General features: G+C 40.2%; 2 protein-coding genes across 2 annotated transcripts in view; both read left to right on the forward strand.

Annotated features, from left to right (window-relative positions):
• Window positions 1–14966, forward strand: part of LOC129739410 (uncharacterized) — a 363355-nt gene that overhangs the window by 271237 nt on the left and 77152 nt on the right. The gene's annotated exons all lie outside the window — the stretch shown is intronic.
• Window positions 11065–11472, forward strand: LOC129738105 (uncharacterized). The gene is made up of 2 exons (XM_055729291.1): window positions 11065–11173; window positions 11228–11472. Exons 1-2 carry the CDS (start codon window positions 11065–11067, stop codon window positions 11470–11472), a joined length of 354 nt encoding a protein of 117 aa, XP_055585266.1.

Below are 14966 nucleotides of genomic sequence, written 5' to 3' on the forward strand. Positions count from 1 at the left end.
CGTTGTCCGCCCGGCTTTCCAACGCGGTCGTCAGGGCATTGAACGATTTCGGAAGGCTACTCAGCACCAGCGCAATCTGTAGTTTCTCGTCGAGCTTCAACCCGGCCACGGATAGGCGATTGAAAACTTCTTCCATCTCGTTCACGTGCTTCTCCATGTCGTCGCCTGCACAGAATCGCTTGGAGATCAAATTCCGCAAATACGAGACCTTCGATGTCAGCGTCAGCTTCTCGAAGTGGTCCTTCAGCTTGTCCCATGCTTCACGAGCCGTGGTCGTCTGCTTGATGAGGCCATGCTGGTTGCTCTCCATCATCAGACCGATCGTCGCTCGTGCTCGTTGGTCCCCGTACTTCCAGGCTTCGATTTCGGCTTCGTTCCCGGGAAACGTTCCGTCGCAGCCCGTGCTTCTGGTATCCTTCCGGTGACATACTTCCAGAGGTCCTCCCGGATTAGCAGCAGTTCGGTGCTGAACTTCCAGCTGCTTATTCAGCTTCGGAACTTGAATTTTCTCCATTTCAACTGCTTCAACACGCGTAAGATAATGCTGCATACGCCGAGGATCACTAGATGGATAGTAATGACGACATTATCGGGAAGATATCACCTTATTATATTGTACACCGTGAACTGATTATATATTTCTAACTTATTTTACATCATTATAAAATCATGGCATGCTACACATCGCACTTGCTATCTTCATGCTTCAACAATTGCAATATCCTGCGGGAAAACCTCGAGGTATCCCTCATCAAGACGGGCCTCGAAGAGCGCTTTATTTTACAGCAGGATAACGATCCGAAGCATACGGCCAATCTGACGAAGTCATTTTTCGGTTCCTGCCGCATCAAACCCCTTGAATGACCCCACAAAGTCCTGATTTGAACCCCATCGAAAATCTGTGGGCCATCAGAGCGATTGATAAGACTGGTGTGACAAATAAAAATACTTATTTTGATGCCCTGGAGCATGCGTGGGAAGAACTCGACCCACAACACTGACACAACCTTGTTGAAAGTATGCCGAAGTGCTCGCAGGAGGTGTTGAAGGCTGAAGAAGGCCATACCCATTATTAAATCGTTCTTGTTTGCCTTCAGATTGAATTATTTGAAGCTGTACTGATTTTTTTTTTTGGCATACCAACTATTTTTTTTTATCAGAAAAACTTTCTTTTTTACCAGCGCAACATTAACAAAAATTGAAAAATACATAATAAACAATATTTAAAAATGATTACGATGTGTTTTCGTTGAATTTTAACCAGAAAAATAAAAGAAATTGAAAAAAAATTAATTGGGACACTTTATTTTGCCCCTCAGTGTATTTGTGATTTCATAACGAATAGAGCACCAATTGCAGTAATTTTTGTTTTTGTTAGAATTAAATTTTTCATTTTCTTCTGTCAAATTTTTTTTAAAGAAAAGTATGACGGTGTTGCATACATTTAGAGGTAAAAAATACTATAACAGAAGAAATTTTGAAATTAACAAACGCGTGATACAAAACAATCATATTACAGCATATGGAAACGAGATTTAAAAGGTGAATCTTTTATTTGAATTTTGATGCATTTTAGCCCACTTGTAACTGAATTATTAAAATATTTATTTAAAAAATTTGCTGATTGTCCGAAAAATATTTTTACACCAACAGTGTTGGTATAGAATGATAAAAACAACTCAAAGTTTGTAGGTGATATTATTAAGCCAATCCGTCATACTGGGAAAAGTTTTCATAAGGCATACCCGAGCAGACTTTTATGGCAAAATTAAACCTAATTTTGCTATCATGCCTTGAAAGTAAAATGAGGTATCATTTTGCCCGAATAAAGGTGGTACAATGCCAAAATTTGGGTCTCAGTTTTCATATACGGATACCTCAATTATACCAACTGTAGGTTTCATTGAAAGCTTAATGATGCCTTGTTTAGCCACCGCTTTAAAACAAGTTTTGAGAGCATAATGATGCCACTTTTTGATTTCGATCCCATCCAAAATTTGGCATCGCTGAGCTCTTAAAATGTCTATTAAAAGAGCGGTCAAATAAGGTATCAATAAGCTTTCAATAAAATAAAAGAATCGGCATGATTGTACTGTCTGCGTTATCCGCCTGTTATCGGGTAAATGATACGAAATTTTGCTAACAAAGCATGATAGCAGAATTGATTATAACTCTCTCATAAATATTTGCTCGGCTTCTTTAATCGCCTTAACTTATACACTCGTACTGAGAGCTAAATACTCGTACATTTTTTAATCGCCTTTAATTATGCAATGGGTAAGTAACAACATTTAATATTGGATTAACGTTTTGGTTGAACTTTCCGCTTTTCATTATAATTACTCATTGTTTAGATTGAAAATTAATTACAATTTGTGAATAAATCTTTTGATTAACGGCGCTTCCAGAGTTCAGAACTGAGTATTTCCTGAAGAATTTGACACTTACCTTCTCCAAGTCACAGACCGATTGGGGAACAACTCGCAAAAAAAGGTACCAGTACAGCTTGCATTGCTAGAGAAGTTGTGATACCGCCACTAAGTAAATTGAACTGCCAAAATGTTCGGAGCAGCACATCACATGTTTCAGTTAACCTTCCGGTAATTGTCCTAAAAATAGATGAAATATTATTTCTAATCATTGATGATCAAAGGGTTATAATTATAATTTTAATGTTGACATTATTGGCAAAAATGGATCCACCTTTCGCTTCGTTGAAAAACATAGATTATGATCGTCAGAATAGCAACTTATCTTGGAATGTGAAACCTACAATTAAATATGTTGAATCAGGAATATTGAACCAACCATTCTGTGTTTTCCATTTCCGTTTCTGAAGAGTGGGAATAGCTAGAGACAGAGGACTTGTGACTTACAAGGTAGTTTAGATTTCGAAGATATTCAGCCAGCGTGAGGGCTGGAAGCATGACAAGAAAATAGCAAGAGCTTAGCACAACTGTTGAAGAGTTAGTAATTCACCTACAACACAAATCATCCATCCAGATTGAACAGAATTTATGTTTTCCTTCAGTTGCGCAGCGAACTCAAAAAAATCTGGAATTCGACTGTTGACGATAGCGCAAAATCAGCCATAACAAAGTGATAAAGCGACTAACGCATTCCAGATGTAAGTGGCGATTCTAATTCCAACCGGAACACCCAACTATTTGGTCAAGTCTTCAGGAAAACATGTTTAAATAACCGAAATCGATGCTGTGACATCCGTTCGTGCTATCGTAGGTCGTTTTCAACGAAAAAAAACTATCTTTGTACCACTTCCAGGACAATTCGGACGTCTTCGGCTTATGTCAAAACCAGTTTAATGATCTGAAACAATGAATTGTTTAAGCGGAATATTAGCATTACAGGATTTTGTATGCATACAAAATTACAATGGCAATTACTTACATGACTGACTAATAGTTCCAACATAACTAACTTCACAATCTAGCTTGACAGTCAGACCAGAACATCTTAGTTGATTTCCGGTTGGCGAATCGACATTTTTGCGGCCAACGTTTGGAATTGACTGCTCAATGTTCTCCTCGATAGGCACCGCCGGGAAAACATTCGTCGTATATGTCGGAACCCAGTGGACGGACAGTGTCCACAGTTCAGGCCATCGAAACCACACCATTTTACACGACGTTGTATAACTGCAACTGCTTGTCAGGAAGGATTGACCAGTACCGAAAACCGACAACCGAATTTTCTCCGAGCGGCGCAAACAAAGGAATGAAACAGAAAAAAAACAAACAGTGCGCTTTTGACGTTTCTCTTTTATGATTAACTGGGATGCCAGATGCAATTGAATTTTCTAGTCGGCAAAAACATTATAACTTTTCAACTGATGGGGCCATTTAAATATTACGTGCCGCGATGAGTGGAACTGCGGGGGGAGGGGGGGGGGGGGGGGTTGAGTAGAGCAGTTTGTAATTTTTGTTTACACTCTAGGCCGTCACAACCCAAAACTAAGTTGTTATGCCGCAAAATCGGATGAAACTGGCTCCCGACGAAAATAAGTTTCGGGGGGTTTTCCCAAATTTGAGAATAAACGTCATTCTCGCAACTTGATTTTGGGGTGTTGTCATTCGGCAGGGTTTTGTTTTTGTTTCTTGAGCCAGCCAAACTTTTTAAAAGGGCGTACGAATATTTAATAATGAAAATGGTCTATTTTTGATTTTTATTTTTATAATAATACTTTTTTCTTCACAAGGATTGTATCTTTGAACCGTTTTAACAATTAAAATTTTCATTCGGGGGCTTTTATCACTGGAATGGGACCGGAATTACTACTTTAGTTGAAGAATTGGCAGGAGCTATTGGAATCCGGAAAGCTACGGAACGGAATTGATGAATGGATTGCTTGATAAACTTCCGTTTGTTGGCTTCATATGGTGACCATCTACCAGCTTGTCGATACATCTGGCCCGTCATGCTGGGACAATTTGTTTCTCTGGATAAAATGAAAAAGGAAGATTATTAAAAATGTTTACAATGTCCATATTTCTAACCTAACCTAACAGAACTGCGTTTCCAAAATATATGGCGCAAGATCTCCCGGATTGAGTCCAGCGTGTTCGGGGATATTCGGAACCGGTTCTCGCTCTTCGACCAGACATGTTTTCTAATCCAGTTGACAAAGTACTTGGCAAGCCTTTCCTTCATTTATATGGTTGCTTTGGATTGTTTCAAATCCACTGGAGGCAGATCCGGATGTCGTTCCACATTCGGAAAGTTGAACAGCATGTCCTTCGACGAGGAGAAATCCGGCCGTTCTGAGGAAAAAAAACCGTTGATTGCTTAGAAAATCAATAAGGCCTACTCGAATCAATCTTACCATTAGTCCAGAAAATCAGCATATATCACGATGAATGACTGCCTGATTGAAAACAAAACAAATTTTTTTTGGGGTAGTCAGTTCAAGCAGCGAACTTTTATTTTGGGGTGTTGATAGCAGCCCAAAATTAAGAACGAATGCTGAACTTTGTTTTGATGCAGGTCCGTTCTTAATTCTGGGTTGTTTTTATTCTGAGTGTAGGTTTAATGAGTGACACTTTACCATCCTTCTGGCATTCGTGTCGAAGCAGCTTGTTACGGTTTGTGGATTTCGGATAGAAAATCTGAAACGAATGTGTTACGTAGAGGGGAGAAGGGGAGGAAAATTGCATTACGTAGTATTTGAACGGCCCCTGATTTTGAATTTCATGTCAATGTCATGATTACTTTAATCATACCGAATACAAACAAAGCTTAAGTCTGAGGTTATTTTAAAACAAAATGATTTGTGGAACAGAACTAAATATTAGATTTAATGGTGTATAGTAAGCTGTTATTTGCCCATAATTTATAGGTTAAAAAATCATTGTGCGTACTTTACAACGGTGCTAATTTCAATGCATTCTTCATACTTTTTTTTCCAATGTTTTGATGTTATAAATACGGGTGTGTACTATAAACCATAACATCTTTTGATAAACTAAACAACAAACTATTAAATTTCTTCAGACATCAACTATTGTTATACATTAACATATCATTTTGTGTTCACAAAAGCTATACAATTTAATAAAGCTGTTCTTTTAATAATTGAATAAAACCCCCGTTACATGAAAATGAATGATGTTACCTTTAGCAATGACTGAAAAATTAACACTAAAAATGCTAGCACTATGCCGCAAATTAACAAATTTTCTGATTGTTTGCAATGCAATTTAATGTTTACCTTGTTAAATTTAATTTTTCATTACACTAATTTTAATACCTGTTCTAATTTTTCAGTTTACCATGATAAATGAAACCTCAATAATGCCTTGCTCTGCTATCTAAGAAAAAACAATACCAAATAGTGCTTTCATTTTGGTCTCAATGCCTTATTTAGGTATTGGCTAGGCATCATCTATCGACATTTTGATGCTTAATTGAAACCTAATTTTGCCATCGGGAAAAATTCTATACTAAAATGTGCTATCATTTTGGCATTGATAGCTCATTTTGGTTACTTTTTGCTATCGATTTAGGTATCAAAGTCTACTCGGGTAGGAAAATGTAAAAATTTGCTGCTATGAAAATGAAAATCTTTCAAAAACTTTCACACGATGTGAGGAACTATGTCATCATCATTTTCTTAACATTAAATGATATAACTTTATTACATTATAATTAAATAAAAATTGAATATGTGTTGTGATATACAAATGTTACATCTAACCCTGCTGTTGCATGATGCCTTGTTTGACGGTTTTATATCAAGTTAGTAAGAAGATAAAAATTTTAAATCACTAATGAAAGATTAATATATGAAAAATTAAATTAAAAACTTTAAAATTGATTGACTTTTTGCTTATATCCTTGGATTCTGAACGCCTTAAGTAGACCAGAAAAATCCGCAACAAAACAAAAATAAAACATTACCCATGAGTTGACCTGAATATCTTTGTCGGTTATCCTTCCGATTATTGTGAAGAAAGCTTCTTCAGAGAGACACAAAAAAGTGGAAAATAACCGCATTGCTTACCCTCATCTGCCGTCTTGCAAATATGAAAAATGTTCATGTATTTTTTTCTTAAGCCGGCAAATTTTCTTGAAACCTCCTATAGCTTTACACCTGCATCATTCCGTTGCCCCGGAACCAACCACGCCATAATACAAGAAAAATCCTTAACCATAAAGCCAACCGCATCTTCAACAGTGGCACAAAATGGGGACCACGGTGTAACTTCTCCGAGAATAGGTAGTAGCAGAACATCTTTTGCGTTGTTTTCATTATTACCCTACTTTTTTACCCGTTTCTTTTCGTTACGATGTGCATTTGCACAATAGCACCGTGGCAGCGAAAGTAAACTCTACTAGGGGTATCCGAGTTTACAGTATTTTAGCCAGCAACTGAATCGCACTTCCGTCTTATCTGCGCGCGGTCCCTTTTCCCCACTTCGGCGCTATCATTCGATGGTCGGCCAAGTTCTTTCCAGCCTGGCGCGTTCTCTAGCTTCAACAGTGGAAAAAACTTTCCAAAACTCAACCTTTGGGCACCAGGAAAACGGTGAGTTCTTCCACTTTTCTTGGCATCGGTGCAGAAAGCAGAAAAGTATGACGTCGTTGTATTTGCATGCTCTACGGACGCCCTCGTTAGGTCGAATTGATGGTGCCAGTGTGTATGTAGGTAGTTCTACTAGAATTCGTACAGGTAATCCCTTTCCCGAATCCAAACCGGCAACCTTGGGCACGGTAACCAGACGATGTTTATGTCTGGTTGTTTTGCAAAATCTTTCAAAAAAAGCAGTAGATACTCTTCCCGAAACCATCAACTCATCAACTCCGTCATTAAAAGGCAACTTTTGAAAACAGATCATCTTATAATCATAACAAGCAACAATTTTAGCAAAAGTACTCGTAAATTTGAAATTATTTTTACCAAAATAACGAACTTTTTCAACTACAACCGAAAGATTTGGTAGAAATAACAAACAGTTTTTTCGAACCATTCTATCAAATGAACTCTAAACTTCCTCAATTGGCCAGCAGCCGTGACGCAAATTGAAACGCGAAGTTGGAAAGATTTGGTTGATGATGAACAATTCATAACAAAGTACCGTAAACTGGGGGAACTTTGATCTGCGGGGTAACTTTGATCAACATGAAATTTTTGCAGATAATCATCATTTACTTAGTATAAAGTTAAAATATCTGAAAACTGTTTACTACGTTTAAAAGCCTGTAGATTGAGTTACCAATGAGCTTAATTTGGTTTTTATTTGAAGATTTTTTGTATTACTTAAAATATAGTTTTAAAATCTTAAAATATCTGGTTTTTTGAAGGCTCACAAACAAACATCTCTCCTGATCAAATTTAAGCATGTAGGAGCAAATGGGCTGTTTAATATGAAAGTTCAACTCTTTTCTTGGTTTAGGTTAAGTTTAAGAGTTATTTTTATGAACATTTGATGATAATTTTTTGATAATTAAAAAAATGGTCATATTCCATGAAAAAGCCTGTATAGAAAAAATGGCTACAAACCCTATCAAATTGTTGAATTTGAAGAAAAAAATAACATGGAAACAGTACGAGGACTTAGGGAATTGCATGAAGGTAAAATTTTATTTGTTTTTGAGACCAAAAAAAATTGAGAAATGTTTATAATTGTTGCCCCTAAATGTATGCAGCAACATTGTCCATCTTTCGAGTATATTTGTTTTTGAAAGAAAATGTTGAAAAATTCAATTGAGTCCAAACAAAAAATTACGTTATCAATGTTTTGAGCATTCTGTGCTGAAAGGCATCAAAACAATTAATTTGAAGATGTTGAGATACGTAAAAACCATAGTGATTAAAGTTACCCCGAAACTTGAAATCTGGTTTTGGAACAAACGTTTAATTATAACCACCAATGTCGTTTGAATTTACTGCAATCAATTATCATGTTTAATACTCCTCACCTCAGTAAGGGTTTTAAAGCTTTTAGGTTTTACGGAAAAGCAACCCCTTCCAAAATATTCAAAAATGAATGAAAAAAGTGATCAAAGTTCCCCCAGTTTACGGTATATAAAGGGTGTCCACGATGAAATTGCCACACACAAAATTGATTCGCAAATTGCGAGTTTTCATCCGACTGTCAGGGATCATAAACTTCATTTTACCATTTTACTCGAATTTTATTTACAGTCCATACGCAAATGCCCGCACCTTGGCCTTAAGATTCTGCACAACCTGTGAATCAACCGTTTTTTGCATGTAAACCCATACTTTCTTCAGTTCCTCGACTGTCTTCACTACCTTAGGTCGTTTAAGGTGCTGGTGCTGCTCCGTAATTGCCCAGAACTTATCGATGGAGCGGAGCTCCGGAGTGTAGAACCGTTTTGGCACGAAATTGACCTTATTGTCCGCATACCACTTCAGCACGTCCTTGGAGTAGTGGCATGAGGCCAAATCCGGCCAGAAGATTGTTGGGACGTTGTAGACCTTCAGGAGAGAAAGCAGCCACTTCTGGAGGCACTCTTTCATGTACACCTGTCCGTTCATCGTGTCACGAAGGTGTACTCCGCTTACCGCACGTGCAGATGGCTTGCCAAACCAGGAATTTATTCGCAAATTTGGACATCTTCTGAGTGCGGACATGCTCCGGATTGCTGAACATATCCTTGTCCGTGAAAAACAGGTTGCCGGGAATCCGTCTGAACTCGGCTTCCACATATGTTTCGTCGTCCATGATGCAGCATTCAACTTGAGGTACAACTTCCTGCCACGGGTTATGCTGGACTTGTTCTGCTTCTCGTCGCGATTAGGGGCCTTTTGTACCTTGAACGGTCGAAGCCCAGCCTTAGTTATGGCCTTCGGGACAAAACTTTGGCTTAGGTGCAGCTTCTTAGCCTCATCCCGAACAAGGGCGTTCGGGTTTCGGTTGAAGGCCCCAACTACGCGGTTGTGATTTTTGGTGTTGTACGGAATACTTTTCCTTCACTTCTGGGCTCGGTGGTCAATCGTTCCTCGAACCGCTTAATCACTCGCGACACCGTGGAATTCGCGATTCCTAACGTTTTAGCGACGGAACGATGCGAGAGATCCTTATTCTCGTGATGAATGCGCAAGATTTTATCACGCACGAGCTGTTCTTTCGACTCATTTCCGCGTGTTTTGATCACATGACTTCAAAACATGCAGGATGTAAACAATGCACTATGTACAAAATCCACCCAAAAATTCATTAAACTCTACCCAACGGCTAAAAAGTTAAAGAAATCTAGAGTTTGTTTTGATTAGGTAGTATAAGCCACCTCACGAGTTTCGAGGAAATCGCGAGGAAAGTTTCCAAACACCTTTTTAATTCTAGTATTAAAACGATTGTTCAGATTTGTCTGAAAACTTGGTTTCCAATCGTAAAATAGATAAAGAATATGCCTGTGTCTTCGATATGGGCATAAATTTTATTCTTACAGGTCAACATGTAATTACAACCTTTTGGATTGATGGACTGGCGCAAACGTCGTTTTGCTAACTTTTGAATTCAATCTTGGTAAATGATTGAATTTGCACAAAATTTCACTATTCAGTTTGAATTGTGTGTAGTAAAGATTAGAACAATCGGAAGCACAAATACCTTTCAGAAGTTCCTACTCGATAGGTCCTTGAATCGGTGCTGCGCCGGACTGTCCTTCAGCGAAATGTTTTTATGAAACATGACACTATTTGCTACCACCTGTGTCTCAGTTGATCCAGCAAGTACAGCGTATACGTTTCCAGGGCAAATCAATTGTTCAGGAAGTATCTGTTGTAGTCAAAGAATATATCAATCTATCGTCTAGTAAATATTAACACATATCTCACTTACCCGCAGCAAAATTTTAAGCCAGCTCACACACACACAGCCGTTCTTCTAAGCCAGCTCACACACTCTCACAACCGATTTTTATCTGATTATTTCACAAAATTTCATGCATTTCTTTCGAAAATGCAAAAGGACCTAAAAACCACATCAGCCAAACTGTTGTTTAGGTCCTTTTCCATGCACGGCAATTTAGCGCAACGCAAAAGGTCGTTAAAACCAAATTGCACTCAAAAATGAGAAAGTCATTATACGTCTAAAAATCAAATAGTTTTGTTGAAGTTAATTAATGTCTAAATGAATCCATGTTTTTATTAAACATAGAATACATTTTTTACAATCGTTTGCGGTCTAATAACTCAATTTTGTTTATAATGGTTTATACGACCTAATCAAAACAAACTCTAGAAATATCATAATGTGGCAAGTTCATCGTGGACACCCTTTAAAGGGCCGAGATTGACCGAGCTCGCGAAAATAAATAAGTAAGTCACGATAGACGGCGACAAGTTGCAGGAAGTCGAAGACTTCGTCTTTTTCGAATCTTTGCTGACTGCAAACAATGACACCAGCTCTGGGAAGGAATTCATCTCCCTGAACTCCAGAGTGAAAACCTGTCTGCAGATATGTGGTCAAGAGAACTACACTCGGTACGGCCAGAACGTGGCTCACACCCCAAACAGGTACCATTGCAGTTGGACCATGTGCTTTCGTGTCCAAACGCGCAGTTAAGTACCTAGGAGTGATGATCGACGACAGGCTCATTTTCACGAGTCATGTTGATTACGTGTGTAAGAGAGCGGCAGTGGCCACGGCCGCACTCACACGGATGTCGAGCTCCTCGGCATTTCGAAGTAGCAAGAGAAAGATACTGTCAAACGTGACCACGTAAATCTTGCGATATGAAGCGGCGGCCGGAAGACAAGCCCTGAGAAGACTGTGTAACCTGCAGAGACTTAGCAGCGTTCAGCGGCTGATGAACCTGCGGGTTATCAGTGAATACCGGACCATCTCGACCGAAGCCGCCAACGTAGTGGCGGGCGTCATGCCCATATCGGTTTTGTTAGAGGAGGATGTCTACTGTTACGACAATAAAGACGCGCCCAACGTACGAGATCTCGCCTATGAGGACTCGATGTCCAACTGGCTGTAGAGTCGGGACAGTTCAGCGAGACGAAGACAGGACATCTGATCCCGCACATCAGAGCTGGATCGGAAGAAGACACGGTGGAACCATTGGACACGGTGGACTACCATTGGACGCAATTCCTAACTGGTCATGCTTCATGAAGTACCACTACCGGTTTGGATATGTTGCTTCGCCATATCTCCCATCTTGTGATGACGAAGAGGAAACACCCGAGCATGTGGTGTTTGCCTGTTCGAGGTTTTCGGCAGTACGATACAGCTGTAGACAACAGCAGTTCGCCAACGGTGTAATATGATTCCATTGCCGGAGGGCATCTGAGTAGTGTGCTTCCGATCCCCGGACCGAAGCTACAAAGATAAGGCATCAGCTTTTGCCTAGTGGAGGTCATGGGTGCGCCACGAACGTGTGCAGGGTACCTCACCGCCGGGGAGCGTTCGAGTAGTGCCGCTTCCTACGGGGGAAACTGCGGGAATATGACAATACCTTCCTCGTAGTGGGCCTCGTAGGAAGGAGGTTGACCACTGTCGGTGGATACCCACATGTTATGAGGTTCTTGATGCTGGACTAGCCTCTCGAGTTGGTGTAGGATGTCGTCATTATCGGGAAACATCCAAGTCGAAGCGTTTTAAGTCCCAAATGTGTGCCATGACAGGCGCATCCAGCATAAGCTGCTCTCGGTCTAACGAACGGCGCGACGGGCAGAAAAAGCCATGGTCCAATAATCCGAGGGTTGCCAGCCAAAGGGATTTAAGAAAGACGGACAAAGGCTGGAGTAGACTGACCCCATCGACGAGGGGCTGTCAAGTAATGTGTGTCCAACCCCACGGTTTGAAGCTACAAAGATAAGGTAACATATTCTGCGTAGCGGATGCCGTGGGTTCGCCGTGTTCGGACGTAGGATGCTCCTCCTTCGGGGAGTATCTGAGTAGTGTGCTTTACAACGATCGAAGTTGCGGGCATAAGACTTTACTTTCGTTGCAGTGGAAATCGTTGGGAAAGGTTTTGTCCACGATCAAGGAATACCCACTGGTAGAATGGCTCTCGACGCCGGGTGAGCCATTCGAGTCGTTATTCGAGCGTTAAGTCCCGCGCGTGGACCGTGACAGGCGCGAGCCTAGGATAAGCTGCTCTCGATCGGCACACGACAGGCATAAAGGTGGCAAATCTCGAATCTTGGGGATAAGAGGTCGGGCTTCGAGTCGTTAGAGGAGAGGTCAGGCCTCGAGTCTTCAGGAGGAGAGGTTCGAGTCGCAAGAGGGGAGAGTTCAAGCATTTAATTAACAAGATAAGGGGTAGAAGCGATTACCTTGAGTCAATACGAGGAGAGAACGATAAGAAGTCAAATCTGGAGTCGCAAGAGGAGAGATCAGGCCTTTAATCAACAAGATGAGGGGTATAAGCGTTTAACTGGAGTCATTAAAGGGTAAAACGGTCAAAATTTGGTCAAGGGAAAACGCGTGTAAATCGGTGAAATCGTTTATTTAAAAAATCAAATTAAATTTCTTTTTCAAGTTTAATTAGTATAAAATTCAGGAAAAATATTCAGTTAGGCTTCCACTTTTCCAAATCCGAATTGCCTGGCCTTATGCTTAACCCCTGCCAGCAGATTTTGTACAGCCACCTTGTCCACCTTCTTCGCCGCAGAAAGCCAGTTTGCCTTGAACTGCGGCTCGTCCTTAGCAGTTTTTTTGGTCTTCTTTAGGTTCCGCTTGACAATAGCCCAGTATTTCTCAATTGGGCGGAGCTCTGGCCTGTTGGGAGGGTTCTTGTCCTTGGGAACCACCTGCACGTTGTTGGCGGCGTACCACTCCATGGCCTTTTAACCGTAATGGCAAGATGCCAAATCCGGCCAAAACAGTACGAAACAACCGTGTTTCTTCAGGAAAAGCTGCAGACGTTTATTCAAACACTCTTTCACGTAAATTTCTTGGTTGAAAGTCCCGGAAGCTATGAAAATGCTGCTTTTCAAGCCATAGGTACAGATGACTTGCCAAACCAGATATTTCTTCGCGGACTTTGACAGTTTCATGTGCTTGAAAATATCTGCTACATACCTTTCCCCTTCCTTTTGCCGTATAAAACTCCTGTCCCGGAAGCTGCTTGTAGTAGGCTTTGGCGTAGGTTTCGTCGTCAATTACCTCGCAGTCAAACTACATCAGCATCGTCGTGTACAGCCTCTGGGATCGCGCTTTGCCGTCGTATTTTGTTTATCATCGCGATTTGGAGTCACTACCTTCTTGTAAGTCGATAGTCCGGCTCGTTTTTTGGCTCGATGCACGGTTGTAGACGATACACCCAGCTTATTTGCGGCATCTCGGAGAAAGAGTTTAGGGTTGCGCTTGAAACTACCGGCAACTTTCTTTGTCGTCTCAGCGGCTTCCGGTTTTCGATTTCCCCCCGATCCAGACTTCCTGGCTGTCGACAAACGTTCCCCAAACACTTTAATCGCACTTCTGCGTGCGAGTAGCTTGGATTTTCGCGATGCGCGAGAAAAATTTTGATACACTGCTCTTCTGGCATGGACGGCATTTTGACAACTGAAGAGTGAATTCCAAAATCAAAATAGGAGCAATATTCTACACACACACACACACCTTCAAAATGAGGGGTGTTCAGGTTTTTTAAATGCAAAATTGTAAGAAATACGTCAAGTTGATATTGACCAAATTTTGACCGTATCACCCTTTAATTAAGAGGATCATGGACCTGAGTGAAGTAATTGCAATATTAATGTGAACAAGGTACGCTTAATTCTTCCGGAGACGCACTACATGTTTCTGAGAAAATCTCATAGGTATCTCAACAAACTTTAAATACCTACAATATCCTGCACATTTTCTATTTTTCTGGTGTTTTTTTTTTTCTTGTTAAGCTGTTCTTGCATTGCTGAAGTTGTTGTTGTGTGGCTGTTTATCGCATTTCATGACCAATGACCGTACTTGAAATCAGCAAAAGTAGAATCAATTTTCGGAACTACAGAACACTTTTAATAACGTATTTTGTTTGCGCCTTTGCCAAGATTTTTGTAAATCAATTTACCTCCAAAATTTTGGCCGTCGCGTCGGGAGGAAACAATTGGAAAAAAGACGAAAAAACACAATTCGGCTTTGGTTAGTAACTTTATTTTCGTTTAGTTTTTTTTTATATTTCATCTCCCTTGTAGCTCGTTTCTGTGCGATTCTAGCACAAATCTTCTCGATGGCACACGCCATGCTTGCGAACGTGTATTGGTTTAAAGTTTATTTAGGTTCAATTTATCTTTCCTATCACATTTAAAGTTTGCCCTAAAAAAACATCTAGGGCAGTTTTTAGAAATATAATATAGTTAGTTTAAGAACAATCTCAAGTTAGGGGAAAAAGTATAACTACAGGGGTATTAGGAGAATATCCATCTATCTTCCTTTATCTCGAAAAATAATGGGAAATATTGTTAGTGCACACTTGAGCACATTTGATGCCTACAGAAACGAGAAAATGTTGCCAATTTCTACACCAAA

This window comes from Uranotaenia lowii, chromosome 1, assembly GCF_029784155.1.
Source record: "Uranotaenia lowii strain MFRU-FL chromosome 1, ASM2978415v1, whole genome shotgun sequence".
NCBI lineage: Eukaryota > Metazoa > Arthropoda > Insecta > Diptera > Culicidae > Uranotaenia > Uranotaenia lowii.